Source organism: Mesoplodon bidens, assembly GCF_964165515.1.
Source record: "Mesoplodon bidens genome assembly, chromosome: 12".
NCBI lineage: Eukaryota > Metazoa > Chordata > Mammalia > Artiodactyla > Ziphiidae > Mesoplodon > Mesoplodon bidens.
This window is the reverse complement of record NC_138168.1, coordinates 3,934,119-3,954,929: the sequence shown is the minus strand read 5'-3', so window position 1 is coordinate 3,954,929 and position 20,811 is coordinate 3,934,119. Positions and strand designations below refer to the sequence as shown.

Genomic DNA, 20,811 nt, shown 5'->3' with positions numbered 1-20,811 from the left:
CACATCCAGCTGTTACAGCCTCCGTTTCCCTTTTTTACATCATTTTTCTTTTTAACTAAACTTGCAATGTCCCTTATCAATTAATTTATTTATTTTTGCTGTGTTGGGTCTTCGTTTCCGTGCGAGGGCTTTCTCTAGTTGTGGCAAGCGGGGGCCACTCTTCATCGCGGTGCGCGGGCCTCTCACTGTCACGGCCTCTCTTGTTGCGGAGCACAGGCTCCAGATGCGCAGGCTCAGCAGTTGTGGCTCACAGGCCTAGCTGCTCCGCGGCATGTGGGATCTTCCCGGACCAGGGCTCGAACCCATGTCCCTGCATTGGCAGGCGGATTCTTAACCACTGCACCACCAGGGAAGCCCTACATCATTTTTAATCCTCCGAAGCATTTCACTCACACGGCAAAGAGGCAATGAATCAGCGAGGTCATTCGATAAATTATCGCGAGAAACATTTCTACTGCCTTTCTGAATCAATGTGCCAACAACAAAAGATTGGAAGTATCACAGGCATAGCCACAATCAAAGTCAAATGATGCATCAAACTCAATTTCAGAAACTTTATATGTACTGTTCCCTCTAGTTAGAAACGTCCCGGACTTCCCTGGTGGCGCAGTGGTTAAGAATCCATCCGCCTGCCAATGCAGGGACATGGGTTCGAGCCCTGGTCCGGGAAGATCCCACATCCCATGGAGCAATTAAGCCCAAGAGCCACAACTACTGAGCCTGTGCTCTAGAGCCCGGGAGCCACAACTACTGAGCCCGCACGCCTAGAGCCCGTGCTCCGCAACAAGAGAAGTCACGACAATGAGAAGCCCATGTACCACAACGAAGAGTAGCCCCCACTAGCCGCAACTAGAGAAAGCCCGCACGCAGCAATGAAGACCCAACACAGCCAAAAGTAAATAAATAAAATAAATAAATAAATAAAATGTCCTACATGGATGCGATCATTTCCATCATTCAGTTCTCTGGTCAAACACTGCTTTCTCAGAGTGGCCTTCCCTGACCCTCATCTGCCCCTAGTCACGCCCTATCCCATTATTCTGCTTTACTTTGCCCACAGCACTTACCTCTGTATCCAAATAACTTGTGTGTTCATTACCTGTTCCCACTGATTAGAATCTTAAGCCCCATGAGGGCAGAGACCTTCCTAGCTTGCCCACTTCTGTACCCCAGCACCTAGATCAATGAGCTAAAATTTGTTGAATGAATGAATTTCTACATAATGCTTTAATATCAACCAGGTCTTCCACGATTGCCATCTGATTTCATCTTCCTATCAACTCTGTGAGCCAGGTTTTTTACAATTAAAGAAACAAAGCAGGGACTATGTGGGAAATCTCTGTACCTTCTGTTCAATTTTGCTGTGAACCTAAAACTGCTCTAAAAAAAAAAAAGTGCAGGCTATTAGGAAAACAAAACAAAACACTTAAAAAAACCCCAAAGAAACAAAGCCTCAGAAACGTTAAGTAACATGTTCAATTGCATGCAGCTAATAATGGGCAGAGCTGGCAAAAAAACCCAGACATCTTCTGGACCCCCAGCTCATTCTATGCAGCTGATGAGCAGTGATTTTCACCTGGGAAAAGTTCAACCTTTCAAAGGAAAAAAAAGAAATCACCTTTGATTTATAATGGAAAAGCAAATGCAGAAACAGGACGGCCAGCACTACTCACTTGTGCAGAATTCCGCCCGCGCCTGCAGCCGCAGGTGCAGCCCGTCCCCGGCCACGTGCTGCAGCCCACGGCAGGAGGACGGGACAAGCCTGACCCCTGCTGGCAGCCAGAGCTCTGTGCAGCCGCCGGGGCTTTTCATCTGGAGCGAGGTCGGCGTTATGCAAACATCCATGGGCAGACCTCCTTCTTTCGGATCGCTGGGAATTAAAAATAAAAGAAATTATTTCTCATTGATGAAAGCCACATTATGAAAGAAACAAAGACGGCCAAGGAGCTCTCTGTTCCTCTTCAATAAGGGCCCTGAATTTAGTCACTGTCGTGGAAAAACAGCAGTGAACTGATCGTGAAGGAAACTAAATCTGTACTAGGTTTAGATGTGGTCAGAGTACTCTTCGCTGCCCCCGTAACATGAAAGTTCAGAGACATATTCTTCATTCTTGCTTCTTCTTCTTTTTTTATGGTAACGATGCATATATATATATATATATATATTTTTTTTTTTTTTTTTTTTTTTTTCCGGTACGCGGGCCTCTCACTGTTGTGGCCTCTCCCGCTGCGGAGCACAGGCTCCGGACACGCAGACTCAGCGGCCATGGCTCACGGGCCCAGCCGCTCCGCCGGCATGTGGGATCTTCACGGACCAGGGCACGAACCCGTGTCCCCTGCATCGGCAGGCGGACTCTCAACCACTGCGCCACCAGGGAAGCCCCATCAAAGTATTTTTGGCCAGAGAATTCAACAAGGCAGCATAAGACGGTGGCTTATTCACCTTTGCATCCCTTGATCCTAGCATGATTTCGACATTCATTCACTCACTCAACACACCTTTTTTGAGTTCTACCATGTGCCAGGTACTGGGAATACAATGATTAACCAGATATTTCCTCTGCACCCCACACCCCCAAGCAGGGGACAGGCTAGTAAACAGGAATGATCAAGAGAGCATTAACACTACGGTGCACTTATTCATAATATAGGGGACTATGGAAGCACGTGGAGGGGGGCAGCGACTATCCTAGGCCAAGCACTAAGTAAATGTTATGTGAATAACGAATGGATGAGTTAGTGACATATCCTTGCTTCTGAGACCAGCATTTCAATGTTTTACTTTACTTACAGTAAATTAGAGTAAAGCATTGGTATTTGATATACAGGATTTTGATAAGCCAGGATTACGTAAAACAAAAGGTACAGGAGAAAAAACTTTGTCGATTTTAAGAATAAACAAATAATGAAGAAAACAATCTAGTGATGTATGAATACCTGGCATGAAAGGCCTTACTAATCCAGTCCACGACAAACACAAATCACTTGGTGCAGGCAACAGAGTAAAACACAGTTGCTGTCTACCAGGCACCAAACGTACAGAAGGGTATGAAGACATATAGAGATGATACTCCTATGAAGTTGAAATATGCTCAGCATTGCACCAGAGGAGCAAAGCACCTGGATCCCCTCTTAAGTGCTGACAGCAAGAGCAGGCCATCCACTCAGTGTCACTGAAGTACAGAAGGTGGGCCATCCACTTCCATGTCATCCAAGTAGAGAGGTCATACTGTGTGTTCAGGTGTGAATCTTGGTCAGGCCTCCTATTTTGCCTTAGAAAATTTTAAAACTACTTTCTGGCTAGTTCCTTTTAGAAGTGCATAGATCTGCACTTAATTGGCAATACAGAATATCAAGAACCTGAGTCTTGGGACTTCCCTGGCGGTCCAGTGGTTAGGACTCCACGCTTTCACTGCTGAGGGCGTGGGTTCGATCCCTGGTCAGGGAACTAAGTGTGCAACGTGGTCAAAAGTTTTGTTTTTTAAAAAATTTTTTTGACATGGACCATTTTTAAAGTCTTTATTGAATTTGTTATACTATTGCTTCTGTTTCATGCTTTGGTTTTTTGGCAGCAAGGCATGTGGGATCTTAGTTTCCCAATGACCAGGGATCAAACCCACACCCCCTGCATTGGAAGGTGAAGTCCTGACCACCAGACTGCCAGGGAAGTCCCCCAAAATTAAAAATTAAATTTTAAAAAAGAAATTATGAAAAAAACAAAACAAACCTGAGTCTTTTCCAGGGAAGACAGACTCAAACTCTTGAGTCAAAAGTCTAGTCTTCAGAAATGATGTTTAAGAAATAATAATCCTCTAAAGTAGATGTCAGAAAACTTTTTATATAAAAGGTCGGATTGTAAACATTTCAGGTTTTAGAGACCACATATGGTCTCTGAGGCATAGTCTACTTTTTTTTCTTCCTAATGACCCTTTAAAAAATATAAAATCCATTCTTAGCTCATAGACTGTAACAAAACAGGCCGTAGGTTAGATCTGGCCCCTAGGCTGTAGTTTGCCAGCCACTGCTCTAAAGATACACAATTTGTTCAGTTTGGTACTTCAGTGATTTTCAAACTAGACTGTGCATTTGGCACTTGGAACTGTCTCAAGGGAAACCACTGGGTTCCTAAGTCCCCTGCCTGCCCACCTCTGCCATACCACCCTTTCCTCCCTTCCTCTTCCTGAAAAATGCAGCCAATTACATAGGGCAAAGAAAGACAGGTATCTTCGAAAGGGTGGGAGAACCACTGAAGCCTGGGGTAGATATGAGAAACCCAGCAGGGTGAGGAGGGCCACCCAGCAAGGATGTCAGGTTCCAAGAGAAGAAAGGAGGAGATGTGAGCAGCAGGTGGGGGGCAGCTCAGCATGGAGTTTCAGAGCCTGTCTTAGTCTGCTCAGGTGCCTATAACAAAACACCACACAATGGGTGGCTTGAACAACAGACACTTATTCCTCCTAGTTCTGGAGGCTGGGAAGTCCACGATCAAGATGCTAGCAGTTTTTGGGGAGGACCCCCTTCCTGGCTTGCAGATGGCTGCCTTCTCACTGTACCCCCACATGGTAGAGAGAGGAAGCCCTGGCGTCTCTTCCCATAAGGACACTAATCCCATCATAGTGGTTCCACACTCATGACCTCATTGAAACTTAATTATCTCCCAAAGCCCTATCTCCTAATACCATCACGGGGTAGAGCTTTAACATATGAATTTTGAGGGAAAAGAAACATTCAGTCCGTAACAGAGCCCAAGCAGGGGAGGAGAGTGTCGACACTGAGTGGGGGGAAGGGGAGCGGCAAAGGATGCCAGCAGAAGATTAACTGCAAAGAGTGGAACAGACCAAGTAAATACATGTCATGAGGATAATGGAATCCAGGATTCTCACTGTGCGAGAACAGCTACAAAGAGGGAAAGGGAGAAAACCAGAATGGATCCTATGGTGGTAGACTAGAATCTAAAATACCTGGGTGAAGTCATGGTTTCCAATGCATAGAAATAGAGACAGTAATATATATAGATAGATAGATATGTATGTGTATTATGATATATTTACAAACACACACATATACATGCATACATAAACGCAATACATATGTCATGCACACACACTCTAGTTCTGTCTACTAGTGGGTCTGGGAGAAGTGACACACCAATAGTAATGAGCACACTCTGTGCCCAGATCTTCGTTTCTAAAGGTCATTTTCCACTTAAAAACAAAATGAACAGAAATGAAACAAAACACGGTTCCTTGGAAAAATAACTACATCCAGGGCTGGGACAGGAAAAGAATGAGATGAGCCTGAGCCTGGCATATCTTGCTGTGCAACTAAGAAGAAATCAAAGAATGTCAAAACAAACAAACAAAAAACCAAAAACACGGAAATCATCTTGAAGGGACTCCCCCTGGCCCCATCTGGTTGTCATTTGAGAAAAAAGTAACCCACTGAATGAAACAGAGCTATGGGTCCATACTGATATGAATAAATGAATGACTATACTTCAATTTAAAATAATAATAAATAAATGAATAAAAGGAAAGTATGATGAGGAACAGGGCATTTACTTAGTCTCAATGAACACTTATTTATAATGAAGAAAAAGGGCAGGATTCCCTGGTGGCTCAGTGGTTGAGAGTCCGCCAGCCGATGCAGGGGACACGGGTTCGTGCCCCAGTCCGGGAAGATCCCACATGCCGCAGGGCTGGCTGCTGGGCCTGCACGTCCGGAGCCTGTGCTCCGCAACGGGAGAGGCCACAACAGTGACAGGCCCGTGTACCGCAAAAAACAAACAAACAAACAAAAAAAGGGCAATTTATGGTGGAGAAGCCTGGCAGATACCACCTTATTTAAGTTCTCAAAGTTAACGTGAACTGTAATGGAACAAATCAAAATCATGTGCCACCTGAGAGGATGCAATGAGAACACAGCATCAATTTTGTGATATTCCTGCCAAAGATGTATAACCTGAATGTAATCTTGAGGAAACATAAGACAAAACCAAATGGAGGAATAGTCTACAAAATAACTGGGCTGTAATCTTCGAAAGTGTCGGGATCATTAAAGTCAAGGAAACTGAGGACCTCTTCCAGATTGAAACACGAAGGAAACATGAGGATGCAATGCATGATTCTGAGCTGGATTCCTTTGTATTACAGATATTAAGTAGACAACTGGAAACACTGGAATAAGGTCTGAGTATAAGATGGCCGTAACACATTTCCCACTTTTGAGGGTTGCATGCTGGTTTTGTAGGAGAACGTCTTTATTTGTAGGAAATCCTCAGTAACGTCTTCAGCAGTGGCAGCAACTTGCTCTCAAGTTTGAAATTATTCCAAAACAAAGTGTTTGAGACCCTCATTGCCCACACTGTTTATATGTGAGGCTTTTGTCACTATTCTCTTGTATTCTTTCAGGGGGCACACCCTGCTCAAAACTATCTAATAACCTCACATCTCAACTCTGAGTCCAAGCTAAGGTCCTTTCAATGGTCCCTAAGACCCAGTAATACACTAGAGGCAATTGTTAACATTCCAGGCATTTTGCAAGCCAGTTGACCTCACTTTGGTAGTTTGATGTCATCTATGGTGAAAGTATCCCCACCACAGGAATCAGTAAGTGCTGCAAATCAGGAAGAATGTTTTTGTCTGTCTGGTTTTCCTGGAGAGCAGGTCATTGAACATTTTCCAGCACACCACTGCAAGACCCTTTACTAGGTGCTCCACCAGCCCACCTACATCTCTCTGAACTAGGCACCACCTCATACTTTCTGTTCTCTCACAGGACAACAGTCTTCCACTGGGAATAATACAGTCCCAGACCTCACCCCTTTCAGTTTATTGCTCCACTGTTGCTTTCTCATTCAGAATAAGGGGTTGGAATTTTTTTCCCTACCCCCTTTTCTCTTTTATTTTCTGCTAGGTACATATCTCTATTCACTATAACATATATAAATATTTGTGTATTTTCTGCCTACCTCTTGCCACCATTAGACTGTAAGCTCAATGAGAGCAAGTATTTTTGTCTTTGCTTTGTTGTTAGTGTTCACAGCCATATAACCAGCACTAGAATCTGAGTTTTGGGCCCTAGAATAGGAACTCAGTAAACGTCTGTGAATTTAATAAATGAATGGCCAAGGTTTATCCCAGGAATGCTAAGATGGCTTAATATAAATAGACTGTTTCTAATGCAATTCACAGAAGTAAAGACTAAAAGAAAAAATATGACCATCACAATACACGTAGAAATCATTAAGGAAAACACAGTATCTATTCATGATGAAAACCCTTAGTAAACTAGGAATAGAAAGGAACTATGGGACTTCCCTGGTGGCGCAGTGGTTAGGAGTCTGCCTGCCAATGCAGGGGACGTGGGTTCAAGCCCTGGTCTAGGAGGATCCCACATGCCGTGGAGCAACTGGCCCCGTGCGCCACAACTACTGAGCCTGCACTCTAGAGCCCGCGAGCCACAACTGCTGAGCCCGCGTGCCACAACTGCTGAAGCCCGCGCGCCTAGAGCCCGAGCTCCGCAACAAGAGAAGCCACCACAGTAAGAAGCCCGCACACCACAGGGAAGAGTAGTCCCCACTCGCTGCAACCAGAGAAAGCTGAGCGCAGCAACGAAGACCCAACGCAGCCAAAAATAAATAAATAAATTTATTAAAACAAAAAGAAAGGAACTATGCAGTCTACCAAACAGATTCGCCAAAAGTCAACATCATCACACCCAATGATGAAATGCTAGAAGCAGTTCTTTTAAGATTAGGGAAAGAATAAAAATCATATCATTTACATTAACTGCAAATAGACTAAAAATTCTAATTAAAATGCAGAGATTGTCAGAATGGATTTTTAAAAACTCCGCCCAGTACATGCTTTTAAAATTTTACATATAAAGACACAAGTTGAGAGTAAAAGGGTAGAAAAAGGCATACCATGCAAACAATATAGTCAGCTGATTTCCGACAAAGACATTGAGTTTTATCAGTGGAAGAAATGACAGCCTTTTAACTAATGGTGATGGAACAACTGGGCATCCTTACAGAAAAGCAATGAACTTTGACCCCTACCTCATGCCAAATACAAAAACTAATTTGACATAATCACAGACCTAAATGTAAAAGCTAAAACTATGTAACTCCTAGAAAATAAGCATAGGAAAAAAATCTCACAAGCTGGAGGTAGGCAAAGATTTCTTAAGGACACAAAAAACACTAATCATTAAAGAAAAAAATGCAGTAAACTGGATTTCATAATAATTAAGATTTTCTATTCATCAAAAGACACAACTAAGAAAATGAAAAGTTACAGATTGGGAGAAAATATTCACATACTCACAGGCATAAATGAAAAAGGTCTTGTTTCCAGACTATATAAAAAACTATTTAAATTCAACAATAAGACAAACAACTTGATATTAGAAGACACTTGACAAAGGAACATATATGAATGACCAAAAAGCAAATGAAAAGGTACTCAACATTATTAATCAGGGAAATACAAATTAAAATGACAATGAGATACTACTTTATACCATCAGAATAGCTAAATCGAAGACTGACAACACTAAATGCAAACGAGAATGTGAAGCCATTAGAATTCATTTTTTTCTGGTTAGACTGTAAACTGGTACAATCACTTTGGAGAACTGTTCAATGGTTTCTCATAAAGTAAAGCCCCCGTCTACCCTATGACCCAGCAAAAATACTTACACAAAAATGTATGGCAGCTTTGGGAATTCCCTGGCAGTCCAGTGGTTAGGACTCCACGCTTTCACTGCCGAGGGCTCCGGGCTCAATCCCCGGTGGGGGAACTAAGATCCAGCAAGCCACACAGTGTGGCCAAAAAACACAAAAATGTATGGAAGCTTTATTCATAACAAGCAAGCTCTAGAAACACACAAAATATCCAGCAATAGATGAATGGATAAATGGATTGTCGTATATTCATACAGTGGAAAACCACTCAGCAGGAAAAGAAGAATGGTCTATTGATATATGCAATGACATAGATGAAACATGAATCTCGCAAACACTGTTGAAGGAAAGCAGCCAGAAACAAACAAGTACATATTGTATGACTCCATTTATACATAGTTCAAGGACTGGCAAGCTAATCGTTGTTGAATGAAATCAGAACAGTGGCTGCTTTTAGGGTTGGGGAAATTGACTGGTGATGAAGCTCAACAGCCAAAGACCACCAGGGACAAAACAGGAGTCCAGCAAAGTTAGGTTTCTTAACTTGCTGAAAGAAGGGAGAGTTATCCAGGGGAACCATGAAGGGCCCCTTTGACGAGAGAAAGGAGGGAGGTTGTCTTGTTTCGCTTTGTGTAAGGTGTGGGCTCCGAATAACCTTACAAGGTGAATTTGAGTTGGACGTGCAGCACTTATTTGAACTCATGATTTGAGAAAGGGCGGGGGAGGACGCAGGGGAGAAAGAGAGAAAGAAGAGTAATAAACATCGTCCCCATTTTACAATTGAAAACATTCAAATTAAAGGATTCTACTCTGGGGGCTTCCCTGGTGGCGCAGTGGTTGAGAGTCCGCCTGCCGATGCAGGGGACACGGGTTCGTGCCCCGGTCCGGGAAGATCCCACATGCCGGCGGAGCGGCTGGGCCCGTGAGCCATGGCCGCTGAGTCTGCGCATCCGGAGCCTGTGCTCCGCAACGGGAGAGGCCACAGCAGTGAGAGGCCCGCGTACCGGAAAAAAAAAAAAAAAGGATTCTACTCTGGTGAAGAAGCTAGGATTGAATCCAGTTCTCAGGCCAAATCCAAAACTGCCACACCAGACATCCGGCTGGTTTCAGGAAAAGAGAAGGCTAAGCATCAGTCTGTCTCAGAGTGTTGCTGTGTAATAAAACGTTCGGGATTTTAACGTCTAATTTACTCTGTTTGAAACAGTGGTCACAAGGGAATCGTCGAGGTCCCATATACTACCAAACCAAAAAAAAGAGAACACTTTTCCTAAGTTTCTTGTTTGTGTAATGAATAGCAAGTTAAACGCGTGCAGACTTCTCACTGGAACTCCCAATATGAATAAAAGAATGAGCTCCAATAAGTCTGCAACCTTGGTTAGTCGTTCACAGAACACACGTTTACTGAACCCGTGTGTCCGTTCCTTTGCATAGAGAACAGTTTGGGGAGGAAAAAATAACACCGGAGTTTATTTACAAAACAGGAAGCTCTCACATTGGAACAGATTTCTTACAACGAGGATTCCAAAGAGGCAATCAAAACATTTTTTGCACTGTTTTGTTGGAAACGCAGGGCACTGTCAACGGTGTGGTACATTAGGTCTCCTCAAACTTTAATGTGCATCTGAATCCCGGGAAACGTGTTAAAATCTAAGTTCTGATTCAGTAGTGCTGATGTGGAGCTAAGACAATGCATTTCTCAAAAGTTCCCAGGTGATGCTGAGATTGCCAGCCGAGGGGCGACTGGGGGCGCGCGCGGGGGCGAGTAACTCCACTTTGAGTAATCCAGAAGCTCTAAGCAACTGGAAAAAAGAAATTCAAAAACCCGTCCTTCCGAGGGAGGCGGGAGCCTGCCCGGGCAGCCGAAAAGCGAGCTAGGCTGCGCCTGGGAGCCCGCACTCCACCGCCCGCCTTACCCCAGGATCAGCAGGGCGCTCTGCAGCCGTCTCCGCACCTCCAGGAACACGCGCGCCTCCGCCGCAGCCGCCGCCATGGCGGGCCACCCAGCCAGGGGCTCCGGCGACCCTGGGCACCAGGGCCGGAAAGGGGCTGCACGTGCGGCCCAAGCCGGAGCAGGAGCAGCCAGCGGCGTCGGTGTGGGCGGCGCGGGCCTCCGGGACCCGGAGGTCGGCTGCCCGCCAGCCCACAGCGCCACCTGCCGGGAGAAGAGCGCGCCGCCACGAGGACTCCATCTGGGGGGCGTGGCAGTTTCAAATCCCGGCTTTGGGTCTGAGCGCGGAGAAAGATGGGCGGGGGGGAGGGGGGCGCCGAAGTGTCCTCCCACGGTGCCACCTGATGCATCTGGCTCCCTGGAAATGACCTTCAAAGTCAGACCCCCAGTGCAGTGCTTTGGGTAGCGTGGGTAGGGAGGAGACTGGACGAGAGGGAGATACTGGAGCGGGGTCGGTATAGCCGGGCACTGTCCCCAGGAGGCCAGAGAGCTGAATTCCCCACCCCAAACACACTGTATCTTGGATTTTTTTGTTTTTGTTTTAATGAACTACGGTCGGTTTTTTGTTTTTTCTGTTTTTTAATGAACGCTAGTCGGCCGTTTGGTAGCTCTGTCTGAGGAAACAAATGTCCGGGACTGACGTGGCATTGCTTCTCAATTTAGACCCAGTCGCTCCAGGATGGAAACGGTTGCAAAAATGTGAGAAGTTTTCTGTTATCTATGTAGAAGAGAGTGTGGTTAAATCCAGTATCATGAAGCACAGGATCAAGCATTCCCATAACTTTTGAAAAGAGGAAGATGAGAATGACTCCATATGTACATTTCTGCTCTTCACTTTTGCAAAAGTAAAAACTGACTCAGGGAAGTTGTACTATCATTGCTACTAGAAGATGTTTTTGGAAAGTTTGACCCAGTAAAGAAAAGGATCTAATACAATGTAAGTACTTACCGTGGGGAAATATTAAAATATAAGGTCATGGTATTATTATAATGAAAATTCTTTTCAAACAAGAGGCTTTAAAAAATAGAAACAATGATTGCTTGTATGTAGAAAATCGTATGTTTATTGATTTTCTACTTTATCATTTCAACGTCACAATTATCACACACCAAACGTATTAATTTGAAGATTTTCCAAATAAATAATAAAGCCATGTCCCTAGAGATACTAGTTTAAGACAGTTTTTCTAAAATCTATATTTGGTGTTTTTAAAGTTTATTGTTTTGCCTCACAAATTCCTGTATCCATCAGAATAATTAAAAATCATGGATGGAGGTAACACAATTAAAAGAATTAAGTTGACTGCTGTTTCATCTCAATGGTGATGAAGCGTGATGGTTTTGATGGAAGAAATTTTCACATATTAAGATGTAGGGAAGTCATTCTGGCTTATACAAGGTTTAACTTGAACTTTAGGCTAACCAAAACAGCCTATTTGTGGCCTATTAAATATGCATTGAGGACTTCCCTGGCGGTCCAGTGGTTAAGACTCTGTGCTTCCACTGCAGGGGACGTGGGTTCAATCCCTGGTCTCAGAACTAAGATCCTATATGCCACTTGGCATGGCCAAAAAAAAAAAAAAAAAAAAAAAAGCATCGTGCATCTACTTTAACCATTAAAGAAGACATGCATTAAAAAAAAATGGAGTAACTGTGGTTCAGGCATTCCAAATGGAGCCAAGGTGGTCATTGTGGACATAGTTTCAGACACATTCTTGTATTACTGAGAACTTAAATTTTCTTAACTGCATCCGACTCAAGGACGCCACCAGCCATTCTCAGAACAATATCTGCTAGCAGCTGCCAGCTGCAAACTTATAGTCTCAAGGTCTCCACTTGTAACTACGCAACCGTTTCAGACCCCAACCAATCCTTACGTAACAGGCACCCGTACTTCTTGCCGGCTCCAATCCTAATTCTTGACAAATAATTTATGTAATTTGGGGCCTTTTGCCTTTATAAGCTGCCCCCATTTTGTAGTCCAGTGGAACACAATTCAAGTGCTTCTTCAACCTGTGTCTCCCAGGCTATAGTCCTCAATTTGGCTTAAATAAAACTCTTTTTTCTTCCTAATATATATGATATATTTGTTTATTGATTATTTCCCTCCACAATTTCGACTCCTTATGCCTTCCACCTTTAATTCTCAAAGTTATTAAGTGCCTAAATACTGACACATTATATTGAAATATAACTTTTTTTTTTTTCTTTGTGGGCCACTCGTCTTGCGAGATCTTAGTTCCCCGACCAGGGATTGATTGTGGGCCACGGCAGTGGAAGCGTGCAGTCCTAACCACTGGACCACCAGGGAAATCCCTACATACCATTCTTAACACAGCATGCTCTTCATAATTGATGTTTCATTATTTTTAAGAATTGTTATATTTCATGTATTCATGTATTTCACATTCGCAAAAGAAATCAACCATTTTTTTCACCCTACATTTTAGGCAACAGGGTGCAATTCTTGTAACAATATGATTCTAGGGTTCTAGAATGAAAATATCTCCTAATGTGATAACAACTATTTGTCTCCTAACTTCACAAATCTTTTAACCTCTCTGTGCTTGGGGTTCCTTAATATTGAGGAATTAAACAATTAGTTAAACAATTTAAACAAATACTTAAATAATATTTAAAAGCTATTTTCAACTCCTAGCATCCCTTCCATCTCTCCACCCATCATGATGGGGCTGGCGCGTCCACTCCCTGCTACACCCCTTTCCAGGTCCACTCCCTCAATTGATGGTGATGGGCCGCTTCCCCGACAGTCCGCTTGAGGGCGCTGTGGCTACAGCTAGCGCCGGGAGGCAAGGAGCGGACCGGGGGCGGGATCGAGGGCCGAGGACGTCGACGCCGGCGTGGGCGCGAGCGCGGTGCACGCCGGGAGCTGTCACTAGGCCCTCCGGCTCCTGGCCTCCGTGTCGCTGCCGCGGTTGCCAGGAGAGCGGCGCCGGCAGGGAGCGGCCGAGCCCCGGCAGGTAACAGCGTCTCCGCCCCCAGCGCGGTCGCGAGGCCGGCAGCCGGCCCCGAGCGGCCTGCTTGGCCCGGCTCGTTCCCGAGCCACCGGGACGCCCCGCGGGTCGGCTAATGGGTTGGGGGATGTTGCTGCCCCGGCCCCGCCTGAACTCGCGAAGCCGGCCGGCCGCCCTCTGGTTTCCGTGGAGGCGGGAGCTGCGCGGGGACCGGCGGGCAGGGGCCGGGCGGCGGCGCCGCGAGGAAGGCCGGGGCCGGCGGGGCCGGGGCGTCGGGTGACCGGGCCGAGCCTCCTGCGCAGGGGCCGCGCGGTGCGCGAGGTTGGGGTGGAAGTCGCACCTGTGCGATGAGAGCGCGCGGATGCACTTCTGTGTTGGCGGAATCGAGGCTTCGTGCGGCCTCATGCATCTGGGGGGTTGGTTTAGGATTGAGGAGACACAAATGCCCGCCCTGGTTCATATTACATGCGGGGGGTTGGAAAGGAGTGTAGAAGTTTATTAGAGGAAGTCAGATCAGTTATAAGGAAGTTGTTAACAATCATCACCTTTGATTCCCGAGACTTTTAAAGTTGCAACATAACAATAGTCGCTTTCCATTCTCGGAGGGGGAAGGGGAGTGGCACACAACTACTTTTTTTTAAAGCTAAGTAATTTGTGTTTTGATTATTCTTACACTTTCTTAGAGTTCTGTGGAGTTTGAGAAATATAAAGATTGGAAAAATCTGATTTGGAGATTGCAGTTAAAGCAATCAAAACTTTTTTTGTGATTACAAAAAAGATAGGAAACTAAGTTTTTGCATGAGAAATCAACCCCGAACTATAGAAAGACAAAATCCTTCAATTTCGATGTTGTTGGCTGTCTTGATGTAGACATAAGCTAAGGTCTCGCATTTTACTGTGGATAACATATGTTAGCTTTATGTTGTAAGTAACTCTCCACCTGATAAACAACAGTGATTTTGTTGAGTTGACAGAAGTTATAACAAGAGTAAATTAAAACCAGTTGTAGTACAAATGCTTTATTTTAAAGTGATCACTTTCAGCCACCCTGAACTAAATTATTACCCAGAATTACTAAACAATAGATCTCCAGGTGACCCTGATTATCAGGAACCCGAGACTCAAAGAATTAAAAACATCTAAGTTAATACACAAGCCTGGAAATGTAACACCATAACCAAAATGTTAAATGTAAAGTAAATGTTGTTAATTAAATGTTTGACTATATGCAGTCAAAGGAGTCCTATTTAATAGTGAAACTAGTGGAAAGAACTCTTGCCTGGGAAGGAGAGATTTCATTCAAGTCCTCTGTTCTCCTGATGACCAGGTGTGATCTCTCTAGGCCTCAGATTTGTCATCGGTTTAAGGGAATTTCATAGGTTCACATTTTTCCAAACTGTTTCCCCTGAACACTGTTCTGAATCCATTAATACTCTTACTGCCCCAAAACAGTGTTCCATGGCAAATAATTTGGGAGCACATTGGTTTACATCAGGCTTAACTTCTGATTTACTTTTAACCGCAAGACCTCTCAAAACCTTTACTACTGTACTAATACGCACATACGCCTCCAGGGTGTAAGCTTCCCGGGGAAGGTTATCCAAGCATTTCCTAAACTTACCTGTCCAGAGAGCACATTTTCTCATGGCCAAGCTATTAACGTCTCCTAGGGTATAATTACATAGAATACCAATTTGAAAATTACTGTAGTTGAGCTGAGTCCCCTTTCAGCTCTAAAATTCCCTACATTATATGTTTCTATGGTGTTCAGCTTAAGCTTGGTGGACCATGAAGATCTAGTGGCAACTCACTAGACCAAAAGGCTTATTATATGTGCCTTAGTAGGATATTGAGGATTCACATAGGTTTCTGTGAACCTTAATGCTTTAATGTATGGTGGAAGAGTATCATCTTTTTTCTGGTCTCTTGATGCTTTTCTATAACTAGTTAATTCAAGTTTGGAATTTGATTTTATGGTCAAGTTATTGATTTTATTAAGAATGGCATTATAAAGTTCCAAAAGTAAAGACTTGTTGATAATTGCATTGTTGTTTTACAGTGATTCCACTTTCTAGTCATGAATTCTTAACCTATGAAATGTGATAAAAGCCACTTGAAATGTACTTAATAACTAAATAATTTTAAGAGCTTAGATCATCGAAAAGAGTTAAAGGTTAGGGGCTTCCCTGGTGGTGCAGTGGTTGAGAGTCTACCTGCCGATGCAGGGGACATGGGTTCGTGCCCCGGTCCGGGAAGATCCCACATGCCGCGGAGTGGCTGGGCCCGTGAGCCATGGCCGCTGAGCCTGCGTGTCCGGAGCCTGTGCTCCGCAACGGGAGAGGCCACAACAGTGAGAGCCCCGCATACCGGGAAAAAAAAAAAAAGAGTTAAAGGTTAAAATGTAAATATTAAGGCAGTTATTTGTAAACTGCTTACAAACAAGGTCTGTGTTGAATACAATCTCAAATCATTTTGCTAAATTCCGTCAGGTGTCAGTAGCACACAACCTGTGTGGCTACTTCTGTTTATTCTTTGTTACTTTGTTAGGGGTGAGTACTGTTAATGTGCTCCTTTGAGGGGGTGGGGAACAGTACATTTAATTATAATAGGTAAGCCTTAATTCAGGTAAGTTCTGTCCCTGAAATGAAACTATTAAGTAGAAGTATGGAGCTGCGATTTTTGTGTAATAGCTAACAGCTTTTGTTGAAAATTTATTATATGAAAATAAGTACTTTTTTTTTTTTTTTTTGGTACGCGGGCCTCTCACTGCTGTGGCCTCTCCCATTGCGGAGCACAGGCTCCGGATGCGCAGGCTCAGCGGCCATGGCTCACGGGCCCAGCCACTCCGCGGTATGTGGGATCCTCCCGGACCGGGGCACGAACCCGTGTCCCCTGCATCGGCAGGTGGACTTTCAACCACTGCGCCACCAGGGAAGCCCCGAAAATAAGTACTTTTGATCCCCCTGTCTGAATTGGGATTTCCCTTCTCCTTATTGTGTTTACCTCCCCTTCCCAAACTATCCAAACCTGAAACCTCAATGATTTTCTTTGCATAGGTCAAAGATACGGTATCACACTTATCAAGGAAAAATTTACATGTAATAATGTACACTCGTTTTATGTGTACATTATTTATTTACTTTTTGCGGTACGCGGGCCTCTCACTGCCGTGGCCTCTCCCGTTGCAGAGCACAGGCTCCAGACACGCAGGCTCAGCGGCCATGGCTCACGGGCCCAGCCACTCCGCGGCATGTGGGATCCTCCCGGACCAGGGCATGAACCCGCATCCCCTGCATTGGCAGGCGGACTCTCAACCACTGCGCCACCAGGGAAGCCCCTATGTGTACATTATATACACACCCATGTACCCACCACCACAGTCAAGATTTAGAACATGTCACACACCACTCAGGCCTGTATTGTTATGCTTTTGTTCTCTTTGAATGTTCTCCCTGTCTCTGCATGTCTAAATCATACCTGTTAAGTTCTAGCTTAAATGCCACCTTGTCTGTGAATCCTTTAATTACCTCATTTTGAAGTTATTACCTTCTTTTCTGACTTTCCTGTTTACATTTCTTTGAACACTTTTTTTGTCCTTCATGATGGCAAAACCAACGGCATGCTCGTAGTAGGCAGTTATATTTGTTGACCAAATAGAAAGTGTAGTATTTCTCAAACTTGACTAAGTCATTCTTGTATCATCTTCAGAATTTTGGCCATATCTGCATACTTCCTGTAGACTTACTTTCTTCATATTTATCAATGTAATTATTAATGTAATTTTAAAGGAAACTTAAAGTAACCACCATAAATAAAAAGCAGGTATCTGAGATTTCCTGATGTAGTCAGAGGAATTGAAAGAGAATGAAGGGAGAAGAACTTCCTCGCTTGATTCAGTGACACTTAGCCCTGTCCTTGGGCCCCATAAAATCTTCTCCCATCTGATTGGTGGTCAAAATTTGGGAGATACTGGCTTAATCAGGGCCTGAGAATTCCTTAGAATTTTATCTGTGAAAGAACTTGGAAATAAAGCCTCAGTTTCAAATTAAAAGGTGTACTAAGTTTCATCTTTGTATTGCATTTTTAAAGTTAAATAGGATGATTATTGAATCGTAAATGTCTATTTTCTTCAAAAATGTTTTTAATATTAGTAATTACTTTTACAAATAAAACATCTTTTTGTTATTATGGTACATTAGCTTTAAGATAAACGTTTGACTGTAGAGAAATAAACCTAAATTTAAAACCGGTTAAAGCCTTTGATATGACAAAGTGATGACTGTTGATTCAGGAGTGATGAAATGTTAATAATATGTTTATCTGGCAAAGCTCCTATAAGAGTAGATGAGGTAGTAAACTTAAAAGAGTCTGATAATCTCCTCAACTTCTTCCTCTCATCAATTCTCAAGTTTGAGCTGCATATTTTTATTTCCATCTTGCAGAAGACATTTCTAAGGCTTTTTTTCTTCTGAGGTAATGAAAAATTCTCCTCTCTTAATGGAGTTTTATATGAACAGGAAAGAAAATAAATTCCCTACTCTTGTTCTATAAAATATACTCTGTATCTCAACTTGCTGACGTTATTTACTGGTATATATCTATATTATGCACTTAGTGTTTAAATTGCCATTGTTTCGTGTTTATGAACAAAGAGTTTAGGTAAATAGACCATTTAGTTTGGTGCTACCATTTTCCAAAAACTACTTTACCTGAGTGGTAATACTAGGTAATCTAAAGTTCTGGGATGTAACCTCAGTTTGGAAATAAGACAAGAGCCCTTTGGATGAATAGTTTTTATTTCAAAAAAAAAAACCTTCACCCAAGCAAGTAGTTTCTTTCCTGTGTCTGTACTATAAAATAAAGCAGCATTATAGAAGCAGTGCAAATAAATTCATATCATTTAAAAGTGACAGCTGGCTGTAATCCGAAAAACTATAAAAGCATAGCAGGCTTAGTCCTTTGCATTATACATATAAATAGCCCTACGTTTCCAGTTGCTTTTGCTTGTGCTGTTATTTTATGAAAAAATACAGTAAAGTATCAGCCACCCGAAACCCTTAGTGTATGCGTTATTGTGATCAATCAAATTTTCCAGATAACTAGAATTTTTTATATTATATACCATAAATGCCATCCCATTCTGTAGTTATACTTTTTGCTTATCTTCAACATGATGAAGAGTCATCACTTGGCGCAGTGGCTTCTCATATACACTTACATGTCTTACAGTGTGTCTCAATTTTTTTTGCATTTCTAATTGTTTTTTATTGAATATTGATGTACAATATTCTATAAGTTACAGGTGTACAATATAGTGATTCACAATTTTAAGTTATACTCCACTTATAGTCATTATAAGATATTGGCTGTAGTCCCCGTGTTGTACAATATATCCTTGTATATTATTCCATACATAATAGTTTGTACCTCTTAATCCCCTACCCCTGTTGTCCCTCCCCCTGCCCTGTCCCCACTGGTAACCTCTAGTTTGTTCTCTGTATCTGTGAGTCTGCTTCTTTTTTGTCATATTCACTAGTTTGTTGTACTTTTTAGATTCCACATATAAGTGATATCATACAGTATTTGTCTTTCTCTGACTTATTTCACTTAGCATAATGCCCTCCAGGTCCATTCATGTTGCTGCAAATTGCAAAATTTCATTCTCTTTTTATGACTGAGTATTCCATTGTGTTCCATACATGTACCACATCTTCTTTAACCATTCATCTGTTGATGAACACTTAGGTTGCTTTCATATCTTGGCAATTATAAATAATGCTGTTCTGAACATTGGGGTACATGTATCTTTTCCAGTTAGTGGGGTTTTTCCTCAGATATATACCCAGGAGTGGAATTGCTGGATCATATTTTTATAATATTGCTGGTTCTATTTTTAGTTTTTTGAGAAACCTCCATGCTGTTTTTCATAGTGGCTGCACCAATTTACACTCCCACCAACAGTGTAAAAAGTGTTCTCTTTTCTCCACATCCTCACCAATATTTGTTATTTGTGTTCTTTTTTTTTGGCTGCATTGGGTCTTCGTTGCTGCATGTGGGCTTTCTCTAGTTTTGGTGAGTGTGGGCTGCTCTTCGTTGCGGTGCGCGGGCTTCTCACTGCAGTAGCTTCTCTTGTTGCTGAGCACGGGCTCTAGGCACGCGGGCTTCAGTAGTTGTGGCTCATGGGCTCTAGAGTGAAGGCTCAGTAGTTGTGGCACACGGGCTTAGTTGCTCCACAGCATGTGGGATCTTCCTGGACCAGTGCTCGAACCCGTGTCCCCTGCATTGGCAGGTGGATTCTTAACCACTGAGCCACCAGGGAAGCCCCTATTTGTGTTCTTTTTGGTGATAGCCATTCTGACAGGTGTGAGGTGATATCTCATTGTGGTTTTGATTTGCATTTCCCTGATGATTAGCAATGGTGAGCATCTTTTCATGTTCCTGTTGGCCATCTGCATTTCTTCTTTGGAAAAATGTGTGTTTAGTTCTTCTGCCCATTTTTAAATCAGGTTGTTGTTTTTTTTGATGTTGAGTTGTATGAGCTGTTTATATACGTTGGATATTAACCTCTTATCAGTCATAACATTTGCAAGTATTTTCTCCCATTCAGTAGATTGTCTTTTTGTTTTGTGGATGATTTCCTTTGCTGTGCAAAAGCTTTTAAGTTTGATTAGGTCCCATTTTTTTATTTTTACTTTTATTTCCTTTGCTTTAGAGACAGATCCAAAAAAAATATTGGTACGATTTATGTCAAAGAGTGTTCTGCCTATGTTTTCCTCTAGGAATTTTATAGTGTCTGGCCTTACATTTAGGTCTTTAATCCATTTTGAGTTTATTTTGTATATGGTGTTAGAGAATGTTCTAATTTCATTCTTTTACATGTAGCGGTCCAGTTTTCCCAGCACCACTTATTGAAGAGACCATCTTTTCTCCAGTGTACATTCTTGCCTCCTTTTTCATCAAATAACTGACCATAGGTGCATAGGTTTATTTCTGGGTGCTCTATTCTGTTCCATTGATCTACTTGTTTTTTCTACCATAGCATACTGTTTTGATGACTGTAGCTTTGTAGTATAGTCCGAAGTCAGGGAGTCTGATTCCTCCAGCACCGTTTTTCTTTCTCAAGATTGTTTTGGCTATTTGGGTCTTTTGTGTTTCCATAAAAATTTTAAAATTGTCCTAGTTCTGTAAAAAAAATGCCATTGG

General features: G+C 42.9%; 2 protein-coding genes across 4 annotated transcripts in view; one reads left to right on the top strand and one right to left on the bottom strand.

The window, feature by feature from the left end:
• The window catches only part of UBE3D (ubiquitin protein ligase E3D), a 224,599-nt gene extending 213,808 nt beyond the window's left edge, over positions 1 to 10,791 (bottom strand). For all 3 annotated transcript variants that reach the window (XM_081250508.1, XM_081250509.1, XM_081250507.1), the window contains exons 1-2: positions 10,599 to 10,791; positions 1,674 to 1,870 (exon numbers count right to left, since the gene is read on the bottom strand). In XM_081250508.1, coding sequence (XP_081106634.1) covers positions 1,674 to 1,870; positions 10,599 to 10,675 — 274 coding nt within the window. In that variant the 5' untranslated portion in view covers positions 10,676 to 10,791. The remainder of the gene's footprint in view (positions 1 to 1,673; positions 1,871 to 10,598) is intronic.
• Positions 10,792 to 13,546: 2,755 nt separating this feature from the next.
• DOP1A (DOP1 leucine zipper like protein A) overlaps positions 13,547 to 20,811 on the top strand; it is a 110,661-nt gene continuing 103,396 nt past the window's right edge. The window contains exon 1 of the mRNA XM_081251436.1: positions 13,547 to 13,614. The gene's annotated coding sequence lies outside the window, so the exon portion shown is untranslated. The remainder of the gene's footprint in view (positions 13,615 to 20,811) is intronic.